The following is a 26,650-nucleotide window of genomic DNA, read 5'->3' as shown; positions in this document are numbered from 1 at the left end:
GCCCGGTGACCACGACGGGATGAACGATGATGATTGTCTGGAAGAGCATGAAGGTAAAAAGAAATTATCTGAGATGCTCACAGAAGACGAGCAACGACACCAAGATCAGGCGCCCGGTGACCACGACGGGATGAGGGATGATGATTGTCTGGAAGAGCATGAAGGTAAAAAGAAATTATCTGAGATGCTCACAGAAGACGAGCAACGACACCAAGATCAGGCGCCTGGTGACCACGACGGGATGAGGGATGATGATTGTCTGGAAGAGCATGAAGGTAAAAGAAATTATCTGAGATGCTCACAGAAGACGAGCAACGGCACCAAGATCAGGCGCCTGGTGACCACGACGGGATGAGGGATGATGATTGTCTGGAAGAGCATGAAGGTAAAAAGAAATTATCTGAGATGCTCACAGAAGACGAGCAACGGCACCAAGATCAGGCGCCTGGTGACCACGACGGGATGAACGATGATGATTGTCTGGAAGAGCATGAAGGTAAAAAGAAATTATCTGAGATGCTCACAGAAGACGAGCAACGACACCAAGATCAGGCGCCTGGTGACCACGACGGGATGAGGGATGATGATTGTCTGGAAGAGCATGAAGGTAAAAAGAAATTATCTGAGATGCTCACAGAAGACGAACAACGGCACCAAGATCAGGCGCCTGGTGACAACGACGGGATGAGGGATGATGATTGTCTGGAAGAGCATGAAGGTAAAAAGAAATTATCTGAGATGCTCACAGAAGGCGAGCAACGGCACCAAGATCAGGCGCCTGGTGACCACGACGGGATGAGGGATGATGATTGTCTGGAAGAGCATGAAGGTAAAAGAAATTATCTGAGATGCTCACAGAAGACGAGCAACGGCACCAAGATCAGGCGCCCGGTGACCACGACGGGATGAGGGATGATGATTGTCTGGAAGAGCATGAAGGTAAAAGAAATTATCTGAGATGCTCACAGAAGGCGAAGCAACGGCACCAAGATCAGGCGCCCGGTGACCACGACGGGATGAACGATGATGATTGTCTGGAAGAGCATGAAGGTAAAAAGAAATTATCTGAGATGCTCACAGAAGACGAAAGCAACGACACCAAGATCAGGCGCCCGGTGACCACGACGGGATGAGGGATGATGATTGTCTGGAAGAGCATGAAGGTAAAAAGAAATTATCTGAGATGCTCACAGAAGACGAGCAACGGCACCAAGATCAGGCGCCCGGTGACCACGACGGGATGAGGGATGATGATTGTCTGGAAGAGCATGAAGGTAAAAAGAAATTATCTGAGATGCTCACAGAAGACGAGCAACGGCACCAAGATCAGGCGCCCGGTGACCACGACGGGATGAGGGATGATGATTGTCTGGAAGAGCATGAAGGTAAAAAGAAATTATCTGAGATGCTCACAGAAGACGAGCAACGGCACCAAGATCAGGCGCCCGGTGACCACGACGGGATGAGGGATGATGATTGTCTGGAAGAGCATGAAGGTAAAAAGAAATTATCTGAGATGCTCACAGAAGGCGAGCAACGACACCAAGATCAGGCGCCCGGTGACCACGACGGGATGAGGGATGATGATTGTCTGGAAGAGCATGAAGGTAAAAGAAATTATCTGAGATGCTCACAGAAGACGCAGCAACGGCACCAAGATCAGGCGCCCGGTGACCACGATGGGATGAGGATGATGATTGTCTGGAAGAGCATGAAGGTAAAAAGAAATTATCTGAGATGCTCACAGAAGACGAGCAACGGCACCAAGATCAGGCGCCCGGTGACCACGACGGGATGAGGGATGATGATTGTCTGGAAGAGCATGAAGGTAAAAGAAATTATCTGAGATGCTCACAGAAGACGAAGCAACGACACCAAGATCAGGCGCCCGGTGACCACGACGGGATGAGGGATGATGATTGTCTGGAAGAGCATGAAGGTAAAAAGAAATTATCTGAGATGCTCACAGAAGGCGAGCAACGGCACCAAGATCAGGCGCCCGGTGACCACGACGGGATGAGGGATGATGATTGTCTGGAAGAGCATGAAGGTAAAAAGAAATTATCTGAGATGCTCACAGAAGACGCAGCAACGGCACCAAGATCAGGCGCCCGGTGACCACGACGGGATGAGGGATGATGATTGTCTGGAAGAGCATGAAGGTAAAAGAAATTATCTGAGATGCTCACAGAAGACGAGCAACGGCACCAAGATCAGGCGCCCGGTGACCACGACGGGATGAGGGATGATGATTGTCTGGAAGAGCATGAAGGTAAAAGAAATTATCTGAGATGCTCACAGAAGGCGAGCAACGGCACCAAGATCAGGCGCCCGGTGACCACGACGGGATGAGGGATGATGATTGTCTGGAAGAGCATGAAGGTAAAAAGAAATTATCTGAGATGCTCACAGAAGACGAGCAACGGCACCAAGATCAGGCGCCCGGTGACCACGACGGGATGAGGATGATGATTGTCTGGAAGAGCATGAAGGTAAAAAGAAATTATCTGAGATGCTCACAGAAGACGAGCAACGGCACCAAGATCAGGCGCCCGGTGACCACGACGGGATGAGGGATGATGATTGTCTGGAAGAGCATGAAGGTAAAAGAAATTATCTGAGATGCTCACAGAAGACGAAGCAACGGCACCAAGATCAGGCGCCCGGTGACCACGACGGGATGAACGATGATGATTGTCTGGAAGAGCATGAAGGTAAAAAGAAATTATCTGAGATGCTCACAGAAGACGAGCAACGGCACCAAGATCAGGCGCCCGGTGACCACGACGGGATGAGGGATGATGATTGTCTGGAAGAGCATGAAGGTAAAAAGAAATTATCTGAGATGCTCACAGAAGACGAAGCAACGGCACCAAGATCAGGCGCCCGGTGACCACGACGGGATGAGGGATGATGATTGTCTGGAAGAGCATGAAGGTAAAAAGAAATTATCTGAGATGCTCACAGAAGACGAGCAACGGCACCAAGATCAGGCGCCCGGTGACCACGACGGGATGAGGGATGATGATTGTCTGGAAGAGCATGAAGGTAAAAAGAAATTATCTGAGATGCTCACAGAAGACGAGCAACGGCACCAAGATCAGGCGCCCGGTGACCACGACGGGATGAGGGATGATGATTGTCTGGAAGAGCATGAAGGTAAAAGAAATTATCTGAGATGCTCACAGAAGACGAGCAACGGCACCAAGATCAGGCGCCCGGTGACCACGACGGGATGAACGATGATGATTGTCTGGAAGAGCATGAAGGTAAAAAGAAATTATCTGAGATGCTCACAGAAGACGAGCAACGGCACCAAGATCAGGCGCCCGGTGACCACGACGGGATGAGGGATGATGATTGTCTGGAAGAGCATGAAGGTAAAAAGAAATTATCTGAGATGCTCACAGAAGACGAGCAACGGCACCAAGATCAGGCGCCCGGTGACCACGACGGGATGAGGGATGATGATTGTCTGGAAGAGCATGAAGGTAAAAAGAAATTATCTGAGATGCTCACAGAAGACGAGCAACGGCACCAAGATCAGGCGCCTGGTGACCACGACGGGATGAGGGATGATGATTGTCTGGAAGAGCATGAAGGTAAAAAGAAATTATCTGAGATGCTCACAGAAGACGAGCAACGGCACCAAGATCAGGCGCCTGGTGACCACGACGGGATGAACGATGATGATTGTCTGGAAGAGCATGAAGGTAAAAAGAAATTATCTGAGATGCTCACAGAAGACGAGCAACGGCACCAAGATCAGGCGCCTGGTGACCACGACGGGATGAACGATGATGATTGTCTGGAAGAGCATGAAGGTAAAAGAAATTATCTGAGATGCTCACAGAAGACGCAGCAACGGCACCAAGATCAGGCGCCCGGTGACCACGACGGGATGAGGGATGATGATTGTCTGGAAGAGCATGAAGGTAAAAAGAAATTATCTGAGATGCTCACAGAAGACGAGCAACGACACCAAGATCAGGCGCCCGGTGACCACGACGGGATGAGGGATGATGATTGTCTGGAAGAGCATGAAGGTAAAAAGAAATTATCTGAGATGCTCACAGAAGACGAGCAACGGCACCAAGATCAGGCGCCCGGTGACCACGATGGGATGAGGGATGATGATTGTCTGGAAGAGCATGAAGGTAAAAAGAAATTATCTGAGATGCTCACAGAAGACGAGCAACGACACCAAGATCAGGCGCCTGGTGACCACGACGGGATGAACGATGATGATTGTCTGGAAGAGCATGAAGGTAAAAAGAAATTATGAGTGAATTAAAATATTAGTTTTTGTGCATTTTTGTAAGCAAAACACATATTTTAAGTACACTTAAAAGTACACTCTTAAGTCCACTTTAACACTTGTTTAAAGTACAGAAAAAGAGACAGTAAATGTAGATATTGGGCAATATCAATGATAGAGTTATGAAAATAAAAGTGGCTCCCTCTTTGAATTGTAAGGTTTTATGTGTCAGGAATTTAGATAAGTACAATTAAAGATGAACTATTATGTCATTAATAATTTAACAAAAAATGAGCCAAAATGCAGAAGCAGTGTGGAAAAACTAAAAAGGTAATCTTTGCTGCTTCTATAGGATATAAGAAGGTAAGTAACAGCCAGATGCTACAATCATCAGCAAGTATAGTGACCTCTATGAAAACAAATTGTCTGGCAGTTCATTGATCTGATTCACGTGTGTGATAAAACAATGCACAAGGCAAAGATGCTCAGACAAACCAAAAAAATATATTTAAAAGAGCTACATCTGAGACTCTAAAGGCTTCAATAGCGATGTCTAGCGATACTGCAAAGCATCACGTTTGGAGAAAACCAAACAGGATAACAGCACAAGCTGTTCACCTCCACACTTGCCTTTGTTCTACTCGTGTGCTGTGTGGATCACAGCTGTATCCACACCTGGGCATTTGTTATGCAGATGTTGTGACAAACCTTCTGGCACCTACTTATACAGTACAGGGAATACTACCTGCACGAACCAGTCAGCATCAGGTATTAATCTTGATTTCACTCTGCTGTTACAAATTACATAAACATGGGACAGTTTTCATGCTATATCCTCCTAACCTTTCGTAAGTGAATATTCTCTAGGGTGTACAGATGTATGAATCAAGCCTGTTCAGAGTTAGGATGTTGTATAAAATATAAATAAAGCAGCAGGCAGTGATTTGTATGGTATTTCTACGGTATTTATTAAAAAAAATATTTAAAACCTCTCTCTCTTCTATAACAAGTTACAGAAAGTTGGCACCTTTAAAAAGAATGAGGACCTGTGACCAGAGCAGTACATTTTTGGATACTTTAAGAAGGTGCAGTTCATGCTTAGCACATATTTTAAAATCAAGTATCCGTGATGGTATCCAGGCATTGATTACCTTCAAAGGCGTCACTAATGCTTAATAATATCTACTAGGTTTAGAACAACAGAGAAAACGGCTTTTTCAAGAAAGATCATATTTACATAAGAAATAACACATTTGCATCATGAAATTAGAAATATAACAATGTAGAACATAAAATCATCAATTGAATTTAGTACCAAATCACAAAAGCAAGTGCTTTAAGTTGTAAGGCAATGACCCTACAGTATTAGAGAGAAAACCACAACAATCAGATGATACCGTATGGGCAAACCACTTGGTGATGGTGGGAAGGAAAACCCCCCTTTTAATAGGAAGAAGCCTCCAGGGAGGGACAGACATCTGCCACAACGGTTGGGAGGTGAAACTCCTGAGCAGGTTATCTTGCTCTTTCAAATATATAAGCTATGTTCTGATCTTTGATAGGATTAGAACACAGCACAGACCCTTCAGTTTTCAAATGCATACAGGGTTGTAAACACAGTGTCAAAAATGTTCCTAATCACACTTTTATGAAATATGTCAAAGTCAAAACAACCATGTGTTTTTCAATAAAACATTCTCTGTTGCTTGAAGCATTCAACCACAACACGTGATTTTAGCAGCCTGTTGACTTGGTTTCTTGTTTCCAAGAATTTTTATGTTGTTGCCTAACCTGTTAGATGCAGTTTCCAAGAATCAACTTTGTGTGATCACAGCACTAGAACAGCTACTAAACAGACTCCAATATGAATGTCAGAGGCCATTTCTTCACCATTATAGATGAACCCTTAGCCTAAGTTAGACATAATGTTTTTACATCTAATGTAAAAAGATTAAATGTATACAGATATCCTATTTAATCACAATAACATCTCTTTCACTTTCAGGCTATTTTTGGCAGTGTCCACTTTGATGCTGCTCACCCAGAGAATCACCTCTGTGTCTTTGGACCTTCAAGAAAAAGAGGCGCACTGACACCATCCAAAAGGCAGGCTTGTGTCACGCTTCTCCCTCTTATCAGCTACATCCTCAATTTTACCACACTGCTTGGTGGTCCTTTGGGTTCCTATGGACAATTCATTACTCTAATGGAGGGGATCAACCTCACCTCGCCACCCAGTCCACTAGGTGTAGTTTTCCTAAAGCTGATGCAAGTGTTAATGCTAGAGTGGGTTAGATTTTATCTTGTCTATTTTCTAAAATATCTTATCCATGATTTCAACCCTGGCATCCTCTATGGCATCCTGTCGACCTGGTGTCTTGGACTGGTTTTAAGAATACAGTATTACTCTCACTGGAAGATCAGCGAATGCCTCAATAACGCAGCAGGGTTTGGCTTTTGGGAAGATTCATCTGGGGACTATTTCTCCAAATGGAGCGGACTATCCGATGGGGACTTCTGGACCACTGAGGCGTCAATATGCATGTCACAGTTTGCTTGTCGCTGGAACGCCACGACAGCTTCATGGCTGCGTAGACTAGTTTATGCAAGGCACAAACACTTCCCACTATTCATGTGCTTTGGTTTTTCACTGTGGTGGCATGGTTTACACTTAGGACACTTTGTGGGGTTTTTCACCTGGGCAGCAACAGTGAAAGCAGACCATCATATTCACAGGAACCTTTTCCCAAATATTACACCGACACAGAGAAAAATCTACACTTTTGTAAACTGGATAAACACTCAGATGGTTGTTACTTGCATTGTTATAGCGGTAGAATTTAGAAATTTGTCTGGTTTGAATCTTTTATCCAAAACATACATAGGTCTTTTTCCACTTGTTAATATAATCCTGCTCTTTATCATTTTAAACCTCAATTCACTAGAACAGTAGTCTATATTATTAAAGTAAAAAGAATGTTGACTTTGGCTTCAGGAACATAACATATAACTGGGCTTAGATTATAACACTATTTCTACATTTCAGATGCAATTATAAAACACTAATTACACCCCTACCTCTTCCATATGAATTAAGAGGGTAAGTAGCAGTCACATGCTGTTAATCCAAAAGCAAAAGCAAGTGTGATCACCTCTATAAAAGCGTTTGTTTGTGAAGCGGTTGTAAAGTGAGAGGAGAGAACAGCTATAGCTCTGGTAATCTGTAAAATATTAACTTTAGACAAAGAACACTACAAGATAACTTTGCACAGCACATACCCAACACAAACTGTGGCCAGTAAGTGAACCTCTCCATCAGCGGGTAGGTGATAACAAGAGATAAAGAAGCAGCACCCAGAGCTATACTGTGAGAGCATTTTGAACAATGTGAGGGAAAGACTGCAAAATAACTGATTAAATAATCACTTTTAGTTACACTATGAAAATTAACACTGTAGTAATATTGTGATTACTATGATATGATTTTTTTTCTCATGACTCGAAGACCTGTTCCTATCCTTCTACTTATATTTTCCTAATAAAATGTAATGAATGTTCATACATAAAATTGATTCTGAGTATCTGTAATAGTTGAGACACAAAAGAACCCCAAGTGCAAGCGAGAGCTGCCCTCCCAGGAAGACCAGCGCCTGCATTTGAGAAATCTCTCCTGATGCGATTGGTCGAGAGGCTGTGCGGGACACCTGCGCAAAAACACAAACGAATACGAACACTTTCAATTTATCAGAGCTGAAAAATAAAGAGACACTTTGAGCAGGGGCGTGACAGTGACACAGGTAAGTCTAACGTCTGCTTGGCAATGGAAGTTTTATTTACTTTATTGCAAAAACATGTCCTTTTCTTTGTTTGGAGTCAGCTGTAAGAAAATCTCATTTACTTTTTTGTCAAAGTCTTTGTCCCACATGTCATTGATGGTGCAGCCGTCTCTCATGAGAAGAGCACCTGTACCAAACAGTGTGAGCATGCCCAGATCTGGGAAGCATCCAGGGTTAGCAGCCAGAGCAATGCTCCATGTGCAGGGGAGGTACAGCAGCCATGTCCCTACGATTAAAAGGCAATGAATTTCAAGTGAATTAAACAAAGAAGTAAGATAAGAACAGAAACAAAGCCCACAAAGAGATGAATGCGCAGCCAATAGCTACATTAATCTGGTGACATTTTAACTGTGGTTTGGTTTTAGATGCATCTGTGCAGTGACACTGAAAAAATGCAGGGGCAAGATATTTTAGACTCACTGTCTTGCACAGTAATTACATAAGAGTTTTACAGTTTGGTAGGATTACTTTAAAGAACAATTTTAACCATTATTATCTACATCATGAGTTAGGGCTACATGCTTACAAAGATGCTTCCCTGTTAGTGGCAGTTAATAGCTCTACAAGGTCAAAGATGACGTGCTTATTTTAGCCATTTGTTTTCTAAAGACTGTATTAATGTTATATAGCTTCTTGTTTTGCTTTGTTAACATGTTTAAAATGCTGCTAAAAATCGTTCTAGGCTTAAAGACTGGATGTTTGGAATAAAGTCAAAATTCTGCAGTATTCTAGACATCGATATTTTTTTAAAACTGATACAGATAAAAGTCATTGCATAGCAGAAAATGAATGTGTTTAAGCATGTAACAAGGTCATAATGACCTGCTGAAGTTAAACCTGAGCACATAAACTTGCTTTGTCACAGTGTTTTCAGTTTTTATTTGTCATATGCAAGTTAGCACAGGGTCAACATTGCAATGAAATGTGTTTGACGAGCAGCAGTCACTCAGCAGCATGGTACAGTAGAAGAAAATATAATAAAATAAAATAATTAAAAAAAATAAATAGAAAAACAGTAAAGAGCAAAATATTAGAGAGACGTGGTAAAAGAGAAAAGATGACTAAATATATATGTATCTATAAATATATGTACACTAGTGATTAAATAAGAAAATTTTGAAAAGAAATATGACGGGGGGGGAGAGATGGGATATTGCACAGGAATGAGCAGCAGAAAATTACAGTATTGCAGTGGGAAGTAAAAACTACCTTTTAACAGGGAGGGACGGCTATCTGCCGCGACTGGTTGGGGTGAGCGAATGAACACACGACAACACAACAATGTGATGTTCATAAAAGTACAAACCTATAGGTTTGTCCAGCCTCATCAGCCGGAGGTACGGTTGGACGTGTACTGGTGCTGAATTTACTATAGTAGCAGCTGATAAACTGAACGGTCTTCTCCCGTTTTGCTGTGTTTCAAGAAGTCTTATTGATGACCAGATTGCAGATTGGTTCTTAGGCTTTCTCTTCCACACACGGGAGTCTGAGTGGGGCCCATCTCCAGCCTTTATCCGTTCCTTCTGGACGAAGCAGGTAGAAAGACATCGATAACAAGCTCCATGGTGGATCCTTTTCAGAGTGCTCAAAGCTAGCTTGGCTGGGAACATGGTGTCTCTCTGCAGTCATAAAGATCACCCCTGCACACACACACGCAAACAAGGGTTTAACAAATGCACTTTTCCAGGAAGGGACGGATTTGCTACAACAGAAACAGAGATGTGTGAAACTTTTGGCTGAAACAACCTGACTGTTTTAGCTGTTTAGGTAAGACACTGTAACACAGCTACGCTATCACTGAAAATATAATGAATGCTACCAACACGCTTGCTAACTCTAGTGTGATATAACGCCAACGCAAGCTTACACTGACGGTTACAGTAGAGAATATACCGATTTTAAAAAGACCAAACACTGGACAGATGACAACCAGGTCAATGCTGCTCATACTTCCCTGCTGGGTCGTCATTGGTCGTCCCTGCTTTGAGACTGACAGACAAGTTGGAGGACCAGCGCCTCCAACTGGTGTGGAGTGTGCATCACAATTTCCTTACTAGTTAAATAAAAACCAGGTCGTATCTCACACTAACTACTTTTTATTTTTTATTATGGCAGCTCCATATTCAGCATTCTTTACCCAGTATATCCACTTTGCCTCCTCTGCACATGTACAATTTATTAGTTTTTATGGTTTCTTTTGCAATCCTCAATGGGAAATAGCTACAGAGGTCACTTTCTGTCAACCATATGTATGTAATAATATAAATAATATTCAGCTTAATGGAAGCCTTTATATGCCAATAGTTTTTTTTTAATAGCAGTGTTTTGTTAGTTTATCTAACACTGCTTCTCCTAAGGCATCCTTGCCAATTGCCTGTTTCTTTCTTTTTCCTTTTTTTCACGTTTTAAGGAAAAAGCCCCCATGCTTTTTTGGGTTAATACCATGAAACAGCTGTTGGAAAAACTCTTTGAACAAGCCATGTAAGTCTACTTCACTTATTTTGTTCTTGTTAACATACAAAACAACCATGGAGTAGTTGTCAATGTAAACTGATCAGATCATAGAAAGTTATTTCTGTTCATCTGGACCCAGCGTATAGAAGAAGAAACATTTTATCACTTATCTATGTGACTTCTTCAGTTTCAGCTGACTGCAGGCTTCACCAACTTTACAAACAACACAGCTGCATAACGACTAAAACTAACACCAATAAGCCACAAGGTTAGTTTCAATTTAATCTTTTCAAAGTGAGAAATAAAACAAATAAGTCCTAAACAGATTCTTAAATTTACTTGTGAAGACAGGGTAGGGCTGTGGAATATGCGACATTATTGCACATGCGAAAAACATTTGACAAGTGTAAGCAGCAATACAACTGAAACCTCACTGGTCTTGCTGAACAGTGCTGCACAGTGTAATGCAGTAAAGCGGCGATGTATGTCTGAGACAATACTGCCTAAACTTAAAGACAACAATGAGAGCAGAAACAGTGCAATGTGGTTGGTTAAGCGGTGCAGTTGATAATGAAAAACATGCTTTAATTTAGTACTTTGTGGTATGAGTAATATTCATTGTGAGATGAGGAATGGCTGCTTTATAAGATCGTGAAAGATAAACTCTTAAGCCCCTTCTCGTTTGAGAGATTGTCGTTCCTTTTTTACACAAACGGCCTCCTGCTTAAAGCAGGGTACCTGTCTCGACAGGATATGCGCATCACGAACATATGAACAGTGAATTTGAAACATATTGAGCGAACAATTTAAATGCTGTGAAGACGTGATATATGACACAAATCTAGATCCTTTATTTTCCCCCTAGAATGTTTTAGCTTTCATCTGGTTGTAAAAGCCAAAGACCCTCTGCAAAAGTCTGCAACATCAGTATAAATTTCTCTGGAACACTAAGGTGATATTGGTAAAACAAAGCTGAGACTTTTCTTCCTTTCTTTGTGACCTCTGCAGCTCAGCAAGCATCGTCACTGCAAGCACGTGGCCAACTGCCTGCGATAGAAACCGAGCCTGAAAAAAAAGGTTTCTGTTATAAATTTTTAATAACAACAGCGCCCATTTATTTAAATGTGCGGTTCTATATAACACTTACAGTATGGAGGATTTGTTAATAACTTTCGCTTTCATAATACCTATATTACCGGCCATAGAAACACAAAACAACACCATCACAAAAACAAAAAAGAATTTTAAAGGGGCGGGGCGGGAGGGGTTGTGGGGGGGGGGGGGGGGGGCTTGGCGTTAAAGCATGAAATCTACGTACTTCCGGTTACTGTTTTCCCAGATTTCACACTACAGCGCGTTTATCCATCCTTCAGTACCTTAAAATGTTATAATGAAACTAAGGATGAAAAAAAACTCCGTGAGTATTACCAAATAAAAAACAAACACATCAAATTGATACAATAAAAAAAATAAAATCCTGGTTCGAATTAAACCAAAATATCCTGTCGTTAAACCAAAATATCCTGTCGTTATATTGAATCTCGTGTAACTGCTGGTAAATAACATTATAATTGATATTTTGATTACTTACACAGCGGAGGCGCTTCAAGTAGTTTTATTTTGAAGGGTTGGTGAGTTCTACGGAAGTGAAGATGTTTTGTTGCGGTGGCGGAAGCACAGGCCAGGGAGAGTCACACTCGCGGGAAAAATGGCGGAAACGTGTTCAGTGTTCATGCGACCTCCAGCAGCGGTTCAAAACAGTGCCTCCTAAGCCTTGCCCTGTCTTTGTGTGCATGCGTGAGTAAAAACCTTGCGTGCATCGCGCACTTTAGCGAGTTGCACATCTCGGCATTTTGTTAAAATAGGTAGGATCTGTTTATTCAGTTTGACTCGTTTTACGTCTCCTTCCTGTTGAATATGCTACACTGAAAGTTAAATACAGGCGTTGAGTTCTTTGTGCTACCATATTTGAAGATAATATTAGCAAAGAGTACAATCTCGCTCTCTCGCTCTCTTTTTTAAGTATTCACTTGTGCGTTTAACTTAATACCGTGTAACGAAGTAGTGTCGGATTACGTTGTGCTGCTTCTGTGCCTTGATAAAAATAATAATCTGTTTTTTCAGTTGTCTAGGTGTGTCACTAATTGTGTAAGGCTGTGGGTTAAAAGAGGCATGCAAGATGGAAAACGGTATGTATCACAGAGGTATGCAATGTCTTTGTGAATAGATACTGACCTATGCTGATCTATACTGGTCTGTTGCCTGCCCCCTCAGATACAGTGGAGTGCTCCACCTCTGGCCACATCAAGCAAGTCACCAGCCAAGCAGTCACTGAAGAATCCCAAGTCAAGGCTTTCCATTGTAGTCACTGTGTGCTGATCTTCAAATCCAAGGTGTACCTTTTTGAACACCTCAACAAAGTGCATGGCCTCAATACAGAAACTTCTCTCAGAGAGGCTGGATTATGCCCTGGGACTGACAAAGCCAACACAGAGAACAGCAGCAGCAGTTCAGGAGATCATTTTAAATGCCAGAGCTGTGATTTTAAAGCTTGTAGTTGGGATGGTTTAAGTGAACACGAGGAACTGTGTCATAAAACTTCAGAAAATCTTAACATGTCAGGAGGCGTCATCATTTCAGAAAACCTCGACAGCACTTTAAGTGTCATTTCAGCAAACCAGAACAATGAAGCTGCAGGAACATCGGAGGATCCGTCAGTTCTTTCAGATATTTCTACCTCAGAAACGAAATGCACGTTAAAGGACCTGAAAACCTACAAGAGGCCATTGCAAACCATTACTAAGTACTTCTCAGTGTCATCTGGATCAAATACAATGACTGATGCAAAATTAGCTGATGGCACCAAAGGAACTATAATTTTGCAGGAATCTCCTTCAAGCTCCTGTCCAAACAGTAGTGGTGTGTTTAAAGTCACAGCAAAGTCTGTGATAGATATCACCGGAAGTAAGTCGTACCATTTTTTGCACACTGACTTGACTACTGATTTGACACCATCTAAAACTCCGGAACAATTCAGAAAAGAAACTGTTCCTGACAGTGCTGTGAAGAGATCCAGTGGTAAAAGTTCAAAAGGTCATCCTGCCAAAAAAGCCAAGTTGGATAACGAAGAGATGCTCACGGAAAAAGAAAATGAAAGTAGACAGCAGTCATCCAGCAGCAACGAGTTTTCATTTGAAGTCAGCGAAGATGAAGACGAGGCAGACGCGCCAAAAGTGTATTCTTGTAAACATTGTGACTACAGTGACGTTGGCATCAGGCGAATTTCTGCCCATTATCAGAATGAGCACCCTTACATCAGATACAATTCTGTCTACATTCAGGACTCAAGTGATCACAGTGCCACCTTTCGTTGTTTGGAGTGTCCAGTTGAGTTTTTAAGCACAGCTGACCTCAAGAGGCACTACTTGGAAAATCATCCAGATGCCCCAGATGTATTTGCCATGAAATCATGTGGCCTCAGTTTGGTTTTCAAATGCTTTCTTTGTAAATTTACTACCAATCTATTGAAGTCCTTGAAAGAACATTACAAGGCAAAGCATGCAACATATGAAGTGGAGAATTCCTTATTGTTCTGCAGATATTCAGTGTCTGAATGCCAAGAGGAATCGTCTCAGCTGAGTCTAGAAAAATCAGGAGGTATATCTCCTGAGCGTGCCCATACATCCCAAAATTCTTCCTCTGAAAGTGCAGACCTGGCCTTGTATAAATGCCAGAAATGCATGTTTAGTCACAAGTCAGTTGTTGTTATGCATGTTCACTACCAAAAAAGCCACCCAGATGAAGTAATCACATTAGATAAAATCAAACAGTCAGCTTGTGCCACGTCACATGCAGCATTGATGATGACATCTGAGAAGTGTTCAGATTCTGTGATTGTAGTAGATCCTTCAGAGACCACACCAGAAGCCTGTAAGAATCATTCACAATCTTCCCAAACCACGAAAGGGAAATCTTTGAAGATTCCAACAAAATCCAGCAATGAAATTACTACTGGACTGGACAATTTGTCATCCAGTTTACCAAATGAAACATTTTACTGCCAGTTCTGCAGTTACACAAGTACCAAGGTTAAGAGTATCCTTGGTCATCACAATGCAAAACATTCTATGGATGCACCAATAGGTACTGATGATGTCCTATGGTACAGTGCTGAGATGCAGAAACTTCAGAGTGAATCTAAGATGTCAAAAAGTCCTTCATCTTTCCAATTTAATACTATTAAACAAGTGAAGATGTGTAGGGAAAAGGAAGATCTGCATAAGGAGGATCACACAGCAGATGCCTCAGAGACAGGAGAGAGACAGGACAAGTCCTATGCATGTCCAGAAAACTTGTTTTACTGCCACAAATGCAACTTCGGAAATCCATCTATAAAAGGAGTAATTAACCATCAGGCTAAGGTTCATCGAAAGTGTAATTCCAGCACTAAGTGTGTTCTTGAATATACAGCTTTAATCCATGATGAAATCAGGAAAGCAAAAGCAAATGCAAAGGATTCCTCTTCTTCCCATCTACCTCTTCCTATAATAAATGAAGGCGAAGAAAAAGCATTTTTTTGCCACTTTTGTAACTACAGGCATAGTACTTTGGACCAGGTAATGCGCCATTACAGCAAAACACATCATGGGTTTAAGGCGAAGCCTTCAGAAGTCCTTCTGCATACATCTAAGATCCACGATCAGGCACAGAAATCTCCTCTAACATCCACTCAAAAGGAAGAAGCAGCTCAGGAACCCCTGAAGAAAAAGAAAAAAACAAAGAGGCATTCAAAATCTTTGGTCATTTCAGCAACACCCTCAGTGACAACCCCACAGACAAAGAGGTCCCTGAACTGTAACACATGCGGATACAATACTGACGTGATATATGCTCTGAAGAAGCATTTAAGCAAAACTCACAAAGTAAAGCGTACAGTCACAGATATTTTAAGATATTATTTTAGACAAGGATCATTAGAGCCTGGCCATTATTGTGAATTCTGTGTTTTCAGACATGAAAAAGCTGCAGTAGTTTATGAGCACTACCAGGAACGCCACCTAGGACGGGTCCCCTCCGTTGAGTATGTAAGTACTTGGTTATATGCCGGTCCTGGAATGGTTCTTCCTAAAAAGAAGAAGCCTAACCTAGAGCAGAGTGAAGGCAATGGCACTGAAAACAGTTTGCTATCCCAAAGATCTGGACAAAATAAAGCTGGTTTATCTTGCAAAAGATGCTCTTTTAAAAGTAAGTCATTGTCAGATCTGGCACACCATTACCGAATTGTTCATCCTTTGGGTCCAAAACCTGCCAAGAAAGCAAACACAAGCTGGCGGGTGGAAGACCAAAGTGACAGACCTGGCTCATCTGACTCCTACCAAGTGACTCTTGAGTTTGGTAAATCACGGGATGAAGCAGAGGCGTCCTCCACAGTGTTCAAGTGTATTTACTGCTCTGCAAATTTTAGTAGCCAGCACGGACTCCAGATTCACTGTGGAATGAAACACCCGGAATTTGTAATCGAAAAATATGAAGAACAACAAAAACCCAAAAAGCAGCTCCAAAAACCCAAAAAGCAGCTCCAAAAACGCCTGCATGTCTTTAAGTGTCCGTATTGTACCTACGTCAATACCATTTATCAGGGTGTTCTCACTCACTGCCAGATGAAGCATCCCAACCTCCCATCCAGGGCCAACAGTCTTCACGTGGATATGGTGTATGTCGAAAATTTGGACAAAACCTGGAAAAGCAGTCCTCCTGGTGAGAGTTTGAAACTTTGTGGGCACATGTGTAAAACCTGTCCGCAAATCTGCGCAACGCTGGAGAAACTGAACAAACACTGCGAGCGAGACCACAAGAAGACTGGCGCAAGCACAGCACAAAGCACGGCCAAACCTGCTCCTAAGCCGTTAGTTAAAAGTAAAACACTTGTATCTAAGGCCTACAGCACACATGGATCTGTATCAAAGACTTCATTTTTAAGCAAGAAAATCTATGCCGTGATCAACTGCCAGCACTGCTCTTACACATGCACCACCAAATTTGCTCTTGGTCGCCATTTGCTTGCTAACCACAAGCATACTATTTCAAAGGACTGCGTATACAAATGTGTGCTGTGTTCTAAAGTTTACTTCAGGAAAAAGCATCTTGGAGGCCACTATGCAGTGACGCATGGAAAGGAGGCATATTTAAAATACTACGTGCCTGTATACAAACAAGCTCTCAAGAAGACAGCGCCATCGCCTTCTGAAGACCCATCAACTCAGCAACAAGAAAATGCCTCTGAGACGTTTAAGTCTAGCATAACGGCAGAAGAAAGCCTCTTGATCTACAAGTGTCCAAAGTGTCCATATGTGAATGCTAGCTACCACGGGACTCTCACTCACTGTCAAATGAAGCATCCAGCAATTGTAGTCCGAGCAGATGAACTTGAGACAGGCGAAGTCTTTGCATCAAACATGGTCAAATGTACTTTAGGAAAAGGTTCTAATGAAAGAGGGTACTTGTGTAAAAACTGTTCACAAATCCATGGATCACTGACAAAACTCAATGCCCACTGTAAGAAGGTTCATCATGATACAGAAGTGTATGAGCACACTGACACTGAAAGCCAGCCGGTTCATACATCTCAGGGCTCAGCACAGGAGGATGCCTCTGTGAAAAACAAAACTTCGAGAGAAGTAAGCATTGCGGAAAATAGACAGGCTCCACAAACGGAAACTCCTGATGCATGCCCGTCAACTTTGCTGGCCGGAGTCCGCAGCAACAAACAGTTGTACAAGTGCCAGATGTGCACCTATAAAGGACTGTATCGAAAATACCTCCAGTGCCACTACAAAAATACTCACAAATTGGATGCAGTCAGTATTTACAAACTTCTTGAGAAATATAATAAGCGTAAATGGAACTTTCCCAGCAACATGCTTAAATCAGGCAACAGCACAAAGGTTAAATGTTTGAAATGTCCGGACTTAACATTCGAGTCATCGCAGCTGCTCATTGACCACTATAGTACTTTTCACCGCTCAGAGTGGAAATTGGACTTCACTGTGTTGTCACTAGGATCGCCGAAAAAGAAAACCACAGGGGTTTACAAATGTGACCACTGCAACACACAATTAAATGGGATTAGAAAGGTGTGTTATCACATGGATCGCCACAGAGCAAGGATGCTAGAGATGGCCAAGGCTGCGCAGAGAAAGGAGTCACTTGTTAGCACAACAATAGAGCAAGAATCCAGCGAGGTAAGTTGACGCTGTTGTAATTCCTGTCTACGCTGTTTGTCTTCTGATCTACTCGTGTTATTTGACCATTACTGTGATTATTTCCAGCCCTGCAGGCAAGACGAAACGGCCACATTGGAAACTGTGAACAAGGTTAATCGTTGGAACGGGACACCAGTGCCGAGCGCCGCTTTCCCAGCAATACCTCCGCAGTCGCCATCAGAACTCTCTGATGTACAGCAGCCAGAACTAGAATCGAATGAAGACAAACACACGTGTAAACAGTGCGGCCGGATGTTTATGTCATTGAAAGGCTTGCATTCACATGAGCACAGCCACGCAGCCCTGGCAGCCATCAAGAAACTGGACAATAGCTCCACATCTGGATTAAAGCACAAGTAAGAACTTTGGGCTTTTTAAATTTAGTTTTTAACAATAAAAAAAGTATTAATAATGGCTACATTTAGGCTCATTTATTAAAGCAGTCACAAAAATGCCACACTATTTATTTTTTTTTATTTTTTGTCGGTTCACTTAAAAAGTAACAAAGCCAAATGGAAATTTTAGCAGTTGGTTTTGTTTAGTCTGAAGTGCAAAAGTACAGTGCCTATCTGGGTATTGGAAAACCTTTGCAGAAAAGCTTCTTCATCTCAAGATTTTCACTTCCTGGTTAAATAAAAAGTTAGACTCCTCTTTCCTCAATTCCACCTCTATCCACTCCTGCATATCTTCAAACTTCACAAGAAGGCCATTTCCTCATGAATAGAACTAATGGCTTTCAGACAAGAGAACCAAAGTAGAGAAATGGTACCTCCTTTACAAATTTTAGGAGTTACTTCATCTACTCTCTCTTTGACTAATGTATCTTTCGCAGGCTTGTTGAAATTGAATTTTGATTAATTTATTCGTTAAAGCAAATTTTCAAGTCCCAAACAACACAAGGTGTATTTTTTGTGAGATTTGAATGATTGTGAACCTTTTTTTTTCCCTTTTTATCTCACCAGCATTAGCAAATATCTCATCCACAAATCTGGAACTCTGAGACCTTTCCTGTGTAGTTGCTGTACCTATCGGACAACAGTCTTTGGCCTCTGGAGGAGTCATTTTATGAAAAAGCATCGTGGTAAGAACTCATTCGTAACATCACCAGTGGTATCTTAGGAGCATTAAGTGTCAAACGCATTGACTTTGATCTGCTGACATGGTTTTCAAAATCACCAGAATTTTTAAAATTAGTCTTTTAATTAAAATAAGCTGTTGTAGATTATTAGCATACGTTTTCTGTAAGCTGGATTTGGTCAAGTTAATGAGTTGTCACAAGTGCATTTTATATTAGAAGCTGACTGTAACTGTTCAGACTGGGATGGTTTTGGCTTAGTTTTAAAGACAGCCACAAATTTCACAAGAAGGGGTTTGAGAGATTTCATGTGGCTTTATGTCTGCGTTTATGTCTTTCATTTTTCATTTGGTTATTCTATTGGTGAATGCCTAGATCTCATCATGGGTGCGGCTGAGACTGAAGACAAAGATGAGAGTGAAGAGAGGTTTGATAAGGAGTTCTCTAATTCATCAGAGAAAATAAACAGCTTGCCTGAAATTGATGAGGAACCTGAACTTATTAAAGGCAAGTCATCTCTCATGGTTTTTTTGTTTTTTTAAAAACTTGGTCTTGGTTTTCATAAAACAAACAGTTTCTGGTTTTGTAGCAGTACTAACAGACTGTGGGTCCTTGAAACTTTGACAGGATCTCTGTACTTGGAGCCCCCAGATGTGCGGCGCCAGTTAAACCACTACACCATGATGGCACAGAGCAGCATCAAATCTAAAGTGAACGTGCAACTATCAAAATTACCTGAGAACAGCGTGCTTCACTGTGAGATCTGCAATTTCAGCACTGGACACCTGTCTAGTATCCGGCGGCACTACCTAAATCGGCATGGAAAGAAAATCTTCAGATGTAAAGACTGCAACTTTTTCACAGGTTTAAGGTAAGGTGCTGCAAGAGTTTGTAGTTTTGTGTGTACAAAAGATTTTTGGCTTTTTTTTCTTTAATAAAATTTAGTGTGTTACTAAAAATCTGCAAATTGTACTTAAAGTAAATAAAATATCAGTGTACATTTAATATTATCAGAAATCCGTAGTTTCAACTATTTAGCTTGGCAGGGAATTTATTTTCGAAAATGGAAAATGTACACAAATGATATTCTGGGATTGAAAACTTTGAAAATATTTTAATGTAAATATTCATTCTCACTTGAATGAACATTCATGTGAGAATGAATATTTAATGCAAGATTAAATGCAACATTTGTTTTAAATGTTGCGTTTAATCTTGCATTTGCATTTAGTATGAGTAACAGTTGATACTTTTAATTCTGCATTATCACAGACGTGCAGGATCTTACTAGTTTCTACAGTCAGGTGACATAATGCAGTCCTGGTTCGTCTCCAGGAGGAGACACAAATCCCTTTGGGGTTGCATCGGGAAGAGAACCTGGCATAAAAGTGTGCTAAATCAAATATGCGGCGCTATCTGCTGTTGGAACCCTGTTGGAATATGAAAGAAGCTTCTTTTATTCAGATTTAGACATTGTTGTCAATTATTTTAGATGTATAGAAATAACTTAGATGAGGTTTTGAGGTATTTGACTTGACAGACATCTTGAATTTGTCATTTTTACTCATTATTGAACACGAGTTGTCACCAAACACTGACAGATTTGCAATCTCATCACTGATTTCTCCTGTTGTCATTAGGAAAACTCTGGAAATGCACATGGAGACGGGTCACTCTACCTGCCAGTCAAAGCCTACTCATCAGAAGGACCTCTGCTGCCCTTTCTGTCTGTACCAAACTAAGAACAAGAACAACATGATTGATCACATCGTCTTGCATCGTGGTATGTTGGAGTATTTGCAGGATTTGTAGGAGCGTGTCCTGCTTTCCGATACCCGACTCCATTACATAAACATTTCCCCTTTTCTTTTTCTTTTTTCTTTTTTTTTCTTTTCAGAGGAACGTGTAGTGCCAATAGAGGTTCGTCGCCCCAAACTGTCACGTTACCTTCAAGGCATCATCTTCCGCTGTCACAAATGTACTTTCACCAGTGGCAGCCCAGAAAACCTGCGTTTGCACATGATGAGGCACGATGACATCAAGCCCTACAAGTGTCGGCTGTGCTATTTCGACTGCACCCGGCTGAGTGATTTGGAGGCACACCTGAGCGATAAGCATCAGGTGAGGATTTCTCTCTAAAGCCTTCTGTGCATCCTTGGAATTCCTTTGGGTCAAAAAATGTCCTCTTTAACTGATGGGCGGACGGTGCTTTTGTTCTACACACTGCTGTCATAACCATGAAGATTTGGAAAAGCAAGAGAAAATGAAGTTGAATGAAGAGTGAAGTTATTTAAGCCTTTAAAAAATGTAAGCAGCAATTAGATGTCAGAGGTCAACAGGTCTGATTTTTGAAGGGAGTAGTAGGGAGAATTCATCAGAATGACATTTTTAAATGTTAGCCATGCATCTTGATTAGTAGCACTTCATCACTTTCACAAGCTACATATAGGCAGTGGACTTTTTTTTGCAAAAGAATGGTTTTATTCACATAATGCTATGGAGACATTGGCACTGGGCCATTTGATTCCTTTAGTCTGAATGTTTTTGTTTCTAAGTCCAAAAACTTTGCCACAAATCTGTTTAATATTGATCAAGGTTGCGCCTAATGGAGTGATGCAGTGCATATCCTACCTCAATTCCTTGGCTATTGAAAAGTGCTACATTTACAGGGTTTAAACCATAGGTAATGTCAAAGATGGACATGGACAACTACCGTGACATCATCTGTTGGTTTCTGAAATTGTGTTTTGATGCCCCAAGATTAGCATTTTCACCACAACCATATTAGTTTTAAAGAAGATGTGGTGAGAAGGAGAGGGGCTGACTGTGAAACTGCTATCTTTACGCAGTAAGCAGACAAAAGATAATCCAAAATTTTTAAGCAATTTGAACACCATATGCAAAATAGTAGTAGTAGTGTTTTATTCAGAATGACTCCAAAATCAGTGACTAAGCCCATAAACTCATAAGGAAGTTTTTACCATGGTTAAGATAGAAAGCTGTTTTCCCATAAATTTCTATAGGACTGAGAGTCTTATCTCAACCCCCAAACTCCAAGTGTATTATATTTGATCAATGAGTTTTTGAGACTTTTACATCATCAGTGCTCCACCCCCACCCCAATATAATGTGTTGGAAAAGTGTATCATAATTTGGACTTTGATTCTGTCTATGCAGGTCGTGAGGAATCATGAACTTGTGGGTCAGGTGAGCCTTGATCAGCTGGAGGCAAGCGTTGGTAGGGTGCCAGTAACAGAAGAGAAACATTTGTCTAACATGGACCAGCTCGATAAGGAGAGGGAAGATGTAGAAATGGAGGACCTTTTTGCAGACTGTGATGAGGTTCCACAAGCTGAGAACCTGGAAGAAAACTATACCACAGAGAAAAGTGCACTCCAGATGAGGGAATGCCAGGAAAGCAATGGAGAAAGTCCTGGCGAGACTTCCGAATCAGACATTCAACATGAGAATGCAAAACCAAACTCTACTGTCCAACAAGAGCTGCAAGAACAAGCAGAGACTGTGCTGCGAGAGACTGCAAGAGAACACGAGACGGGAAATGTGGAACAAAGTGTTGCAGAAGTGAAAATTACAGATACCCCATGTGAGGATTGCAACGGTCCAGAGGAAGAGAGGCAGATAAATGAAAACCAAACCCAACCTAAATTCACAGAATGTGGAGACAAACAACAAGCGGAGACAGGAAATGATTTCAAAGTGGATGAAGAAACACCAGCTCAAAAGCAAGACGTTAAAGCACTTGAGCGTAAAACACTGAACATCGAGCCAAAGGTAGAAGATGACATACTGTGTCATATCTTACAGTTGGCCAATGATGACAGCAAGATGCATAACAAGGCAGATGAGGGTAAAACGGTTAAGATGGAGAAGGGCACTGAGGCAAGTGATGCAAGTGATATCCCATTAGCTAAAGAGAGCAACTTCCCTTTGTTCCAGAATCCAAAGAGTCAAGTTGGTATAGAGGCAAATTCGCCCTTAACAAAGCTAAATATTGCACATGTAAACAACACAAGGACAAAGGAGAGTTTAAAAATTGAAAGGCATATGTTAACCCTCCCGCCCACTTGTGAACGACTTAAGATGATCACTGGGGATATTTTAGGTGTCTCGTTTACAAAATTAAAGCGGGAACAAGTGCACACTCAGAAAGGCAGTGAACAGGAACCTAAACCTTGTAAAGAAATACCAGTACTTGAGAAAGAATGTCTGAAGAAGGAAGTGCACTCTCCTGAATGCTTCAAGGAGGAAAAAGAGAAAGGTCCTTTCGAGCAGAAACAGAACCAAGAATCTGAGATGCTCACAGAAGATGAGGAACGACACCAAGATCAGGCGCCTGATGACCACGACGGGATGAAGGATGACGATTGTCTGCAAGAGCGTGAAGGTAAAAAGAAATTATGAGAGTGAATCAAAATATTAGTTTTTGTGCATGTTTGCAAGCAAAACACATATTTTAAGTACACTTAAAAGTACACTCTTAAGTCCACTTTAACACTTGTTTAAAATACAGAAAAAGAGATGGTAAATGCAGATATTAGGCAATATCGATGATACAGCTGTGAAAATAAAAGTGCTCCCTCTTTCAGTTGTAAGATTTTATGTATCAGTACTTTAGATAAGTACAATCAAAGATGAACTATTAAATATAACACTGTCATTAATAATTTAACAAAAAAATGAGCCAAAATGCAGAAGCAGTGTGGAAAAACTAAAAAGGTAATCTTTGCTGCTTCTATAGGATATAAGAAGGTAAGTAACAGCCAGATGCTACAATCATCAGCAAGTATATGGTGACCTCTATGAAAACAAATGGTCTGGCAGTTCATTGGTCTGATTCACGTGTGTGTGAGATAAAACAATGCACAAGGTAAAGATGCTCAGACACACCAAAAAAAGAGCTACATCTGAGACTCTAAAGGCTTCAATAGCGATGTTTAGCGATACTGCGAAGCATCACATTTGCGGAAAACCAAACAGGATAACAGCACAAGCACCTTGTAGCACCTGTCAAGCAGAGTGGTGGAGGGGCGATGATTTGGGCTCGTTTCCAAGCCACAGGACTGTGGCTGTGCTTAAATGAATGCCTGAAAACCTCAAACTGATCTGAAGCAATGTTGTAAAGACTGATAAAGTCATACAGACAATGAATGCTGTTAAAAATGGTTCTACAAGAAACTGAATTATGGGGTGTACTTAGGTTTTCACACACTGCTTCTGCATTTTGGCTGAGTTTCTGTTAAATAAATGTAATATATGTAATACATATAGTGTATATAATATATACAGTGTTATATTTTCTTATTATGTGCTGATATGTAAATCCTTAGAATTGAAAGAGGGTGTACTTTCTTTTTCACATGACTATATCTTAGTGCATTCCTCATATTAATTCGAAAAATTAAATTAAAAAAAAAGACAGGACTGTGTGTGATTACAGACAAATCTGATGATAAAAGGAGGTGATCTATGTGTGTGATCATTGTTTATTTCGTCATTCTAGCAGAAAATATGAGATCTTCTCAGGTTTCAGTTTTTCTTATCTTACCTTTTTAGTACTTTAGAAGTTCTAATGGTAATTTTTTACTCTTTTTCTGAGATTTTATCGACTTTTTTGTGATAACTAACTGTAGCTAAGTCTTGGGTTGTCAACATAAATAGATTTTGAGGACTCCTCGGTATGGGATAATTACGTTGTTGATGTGTTTTGTTTTGCCCCCTCCCTCAGATACAACAACACAAGAACCTGCTGAAGTCCTGTGCTCCTCGCTTACAGAGCAGAAACGATTTACTTGTGAGTTCTGTGGAAGAAACCTGGTGAACAGCTCTGAACTGAAGCGTCACGTCATGCGGCATGGAATCTAACAGTCTTTTCCAAGTTTTTTTTATTTGGATTTCCATTTTATGGAAAGTTCCTTCCAGTGTTGAGTTACGCATTTTATATTTTGTCATTCGTCTGATATCTTATCTAACTGTACGGTTACATATTTACGTTTCCTTTTTTTGTGCATTTTTAACCCTTTTCCTATAAAATGCTTTTATGGTAAAGCTGTTAAACATAGACATTAAATTGGTGTGATTCAGTAAATAAAACTCTGAACCAATATGGTGAATGTATTACGTGTGACACACTGTATTTAAAATCTTTAGAATTTTTTTGTATTTTCTTATTTTTTTTTAAACACTAATGGATAATGGCCGTGATTAACTGTCATTCACAGTTCATTTTTATTCCTGTAGTTTGTGCAGGAGGTATTATTTACGAGAAGTTATTACTGTAAAATCTGCAGAAACCTCTACACTGTGAACTAATTTTACATGAAAACGTTTACATAGAGTTGAATACCATGAGCTGAACAAACTTCCATAACAGAAAGTTCATTAAATGCTGCCTTCAGGTGTTGTTTGGTATTTCAACACACTTTTATTGTGTATTTTGTAGCTGAAAAGGAAAATAGTTGACAGTACAATATCAGTATTTAGTTTGGTATTCCATGTTAATGAAATTTTGTTTTGTTTTTTTATACTTCAATTTGTTTTGAATTTAAAGTCTGTTTGCAGCACCTGATATTTATTTTCCTCCTAGCTTAGTTACCGCAGAGTGGCGCCTTCTATGAAAGTGGTGAATTTAAACATTTTTAGTTAATTTTACTATTACAGTAGATGTCACTGATGTCGGAAAAAGGCAGTACATCTGAAGATACAGACTCATGCACAATAGGTCATAAATGATTAATAAATGATCCAGTTTTTTTCAATTTCTTGAACAGCAGCAAAAAATGGACACAGGCTGGACCAAGAACTTATCAGGGACATTTACAGAAGACTGAAACTGAGTTAAAGTTTAAAAAGTTAATGTGTTATGAGACCACGTGTGTTCATATCCTTGTATTATGAAACATGGATGCTTTGTATTAAAAGTTTTGCCCTGTAGCAAAAATCAAATAGTGCATTAAGAAAATATAATCTGGTTACAACAATAAATGTTTGTTTTCAAGTGGCTTGATGTAAAGAGCAATGTGGACATTATTTTTAAGTTAAAGTATTCAGTACATATTTTTAATGTTGAGGATACATAGCTAAATAATACTGTGCAAATGTCTTGCCCACTTCTCATTTCTTTAAATTTTGATGTGGATATGGGAAGTGGGTGTAACAATTTATAAAAATATGAAAATAGAAATACAGTATACAGAGAAAAAAATCTGATTGGACATTTCTGATGAACCTGAAATTCAGTACTTAGTATGACCACCTTTTTTCATCAACGCAAACTGAACTCTCTTAAATAAGCCTACCGGTAGTTACCTTGAGTGCTTCCCTTTGTAATTTTTCTTTGGACGTTTGTTGACTTTGGTTTTGTGCTCTGTCAAGATAATCCCACACTTCAGTAATATTAAGTTCCAGGCTCTGGGAAGGAAAATCCGTGACTGATTGGGTTCAGTTGTGTGTGTGTGGTTTTTTTTTCTATCCCGATATTCTTTCACTGCATGGGAGGTGTGTTTGGGGATCAGTCTCGTGAAAAATGTTGCCAATTTTGCCATGTTTGGAGGTTTTCCATGTTTGATCAAAACCTTTCTTAATAAGGTCCCCCACACCACTGGCTGAAATGAAACCCCAAACCATGACAGCACCTCCACCATAACCTCTTCTATACATATTGATGATTTGAACTAAACATTTCACATCTGGATTCATCCCTCCATAAGAACTTCTGTCACTGATTTTCAGCCCAGTTCTTGTGTAA

At 40.7% G+C, this 26,650-nt stretch overlaps 3 protein-coding genes across 10 annotated transcripts; 2 read left to right on the top strand and 1 right to left on the bottom strand.

The window, feature by feature from the left end:
* The first annotated feature begins 2,647 nt into the window (after window positions 1-2,647).
* LOC116325789 (ghrelin O-acyltransferase-like) lies at window positions 2,648-7,245 on the top strand. 2 transcript variants are annotated; one of them, XM_039620798.1, is made up of 2 exons: window positions 2,648-3,159; window positions 6,264-7,245. In XM_039620798.1, the coding sequence occupies exons 1-2, from the start codon at window positions 3,133-3,135 to the stop codon at window positions 7,209-7,211; spliced, it is 975 nt and encodes a 324-aa protein (XP_039476732.1). In that variant the 5' UTR covers window positions 2,648-3,132; the 3' UTR covers window positions 7,212-7,245. The 2 variants fall into 2 exon arrangements, with proteins under 2 accessions (XP_039476732.1, XP_031602666.2); XM_031746806.2 differs by lacking the exon at window positions 2,648-3,159 and adding an exon at window positions 3,867-4,268.
* A 188-nt stretch (window positions 7,246-7,433) lies between these two features.
* On the bottom strand, window positions 7,434-10,113 carry LOC120443071 (4-hydroxybenzoate polyprenyltransferase, mitochondrial-like). Of its 5 annotated transcripts, none has more exons than XM_039620799.1 (5): window positions 9,988-10,113; window positions 9,401-9,734; window positions 8,157-8,320; window positions 7,841-7,962; window positions 7,434-7,623 (listed from the first exon to the last, which is right to left on the bottom strand). In XM_039620799.1, exons 2-5 carry the CDS (start codon window positions 9,702-9,704, stop codon window positions 7,464-7,466), a joined length of 750 nt encoding a protein of 249 aa, XP_039476733.1. In that variant the 5' UTR covers window positions 9,705-9,734; window positions 9,988-10,113; the 3' UTR covers window positions 7,434-7,463. The 5 variants fall into 5 exon arrangements, with proteins under 5 accessions (XP_039476733.1, XP_039476737.1, XP_039476734.1 ...); XM_039620803.1 differs by having other exon boundaries at window positions 10,049-10,113; XM_039620800.1 differs by having other exon boundaries at window positions 9,962-10,085.
* Window positions 10,114-10,735: 622 nt separating this feature from the next.
* LOC116326403 (zinc finger protein 462-like) lies at window positions 10,736-25,904 on the top strand. Of its 3 annotated transcripts, none has more exons than XM_039620797.1 (11): window positions 10,736-10,816; window positions 12,673-12,737; window positions 12,823-17,789; window positions 17,877-18,166; window positions 18,773-18,891; window positions 19,261-19,392; window positions 19,513-19,756; window positions 20,526-20,668; window positions 20,783-21,006; window positions 22,063-23,290; window positions 24,632-25,904. In XM_039620797.1, exons 2-11 carry the CDS (start codon window positions 12,728-12,730, stop codon window positions 24,766-24,768), a joined length of 7,494 nt encoding a protein of 2,497 aa, XP_039476731.1. In that variant the 5' UTR covers window positions 10,736-10,816; window positions 12,673-12,727; the 3' UTR covers window positions 24,769-25,904. The 3 variants fall into 3 exon arrangements, with proteins under 3 accessions (XP_039476731.1, XP_039476729.1, XP_039476730.1); XM_039620795.1 differs by lacking the exon at window positions 10,736-10,816 and adding an exon at window positions 12,186-12,345; XM_039620796.1 differs by lacking the exon at window positions 10,736-10,816 and adding an exon at window positions 12,186-12,413.
* Window positions 25,905-26,650: the final 746 nt, after the last annotated feature.

Source organism: Oreochromis aureus, linkage group 12 (assembly GCF_013358895.1).
Source record: "Oreochromis aureus strain Israel breed Guangdong linkage group 12, ZZ_aureus, whole genome shotgun sequence".
NCBI lineage: Eukaryota > Metazoa > Chordata > Actinopteri > Cichliformes > Cichlidae > Oreochromis > Oreochromis aureus.
The sequence above is the reverse complement of the archived record's forward strand: the minus strand, read 5'-3'. Positions and strand labels throughout refer to the sequence as shown.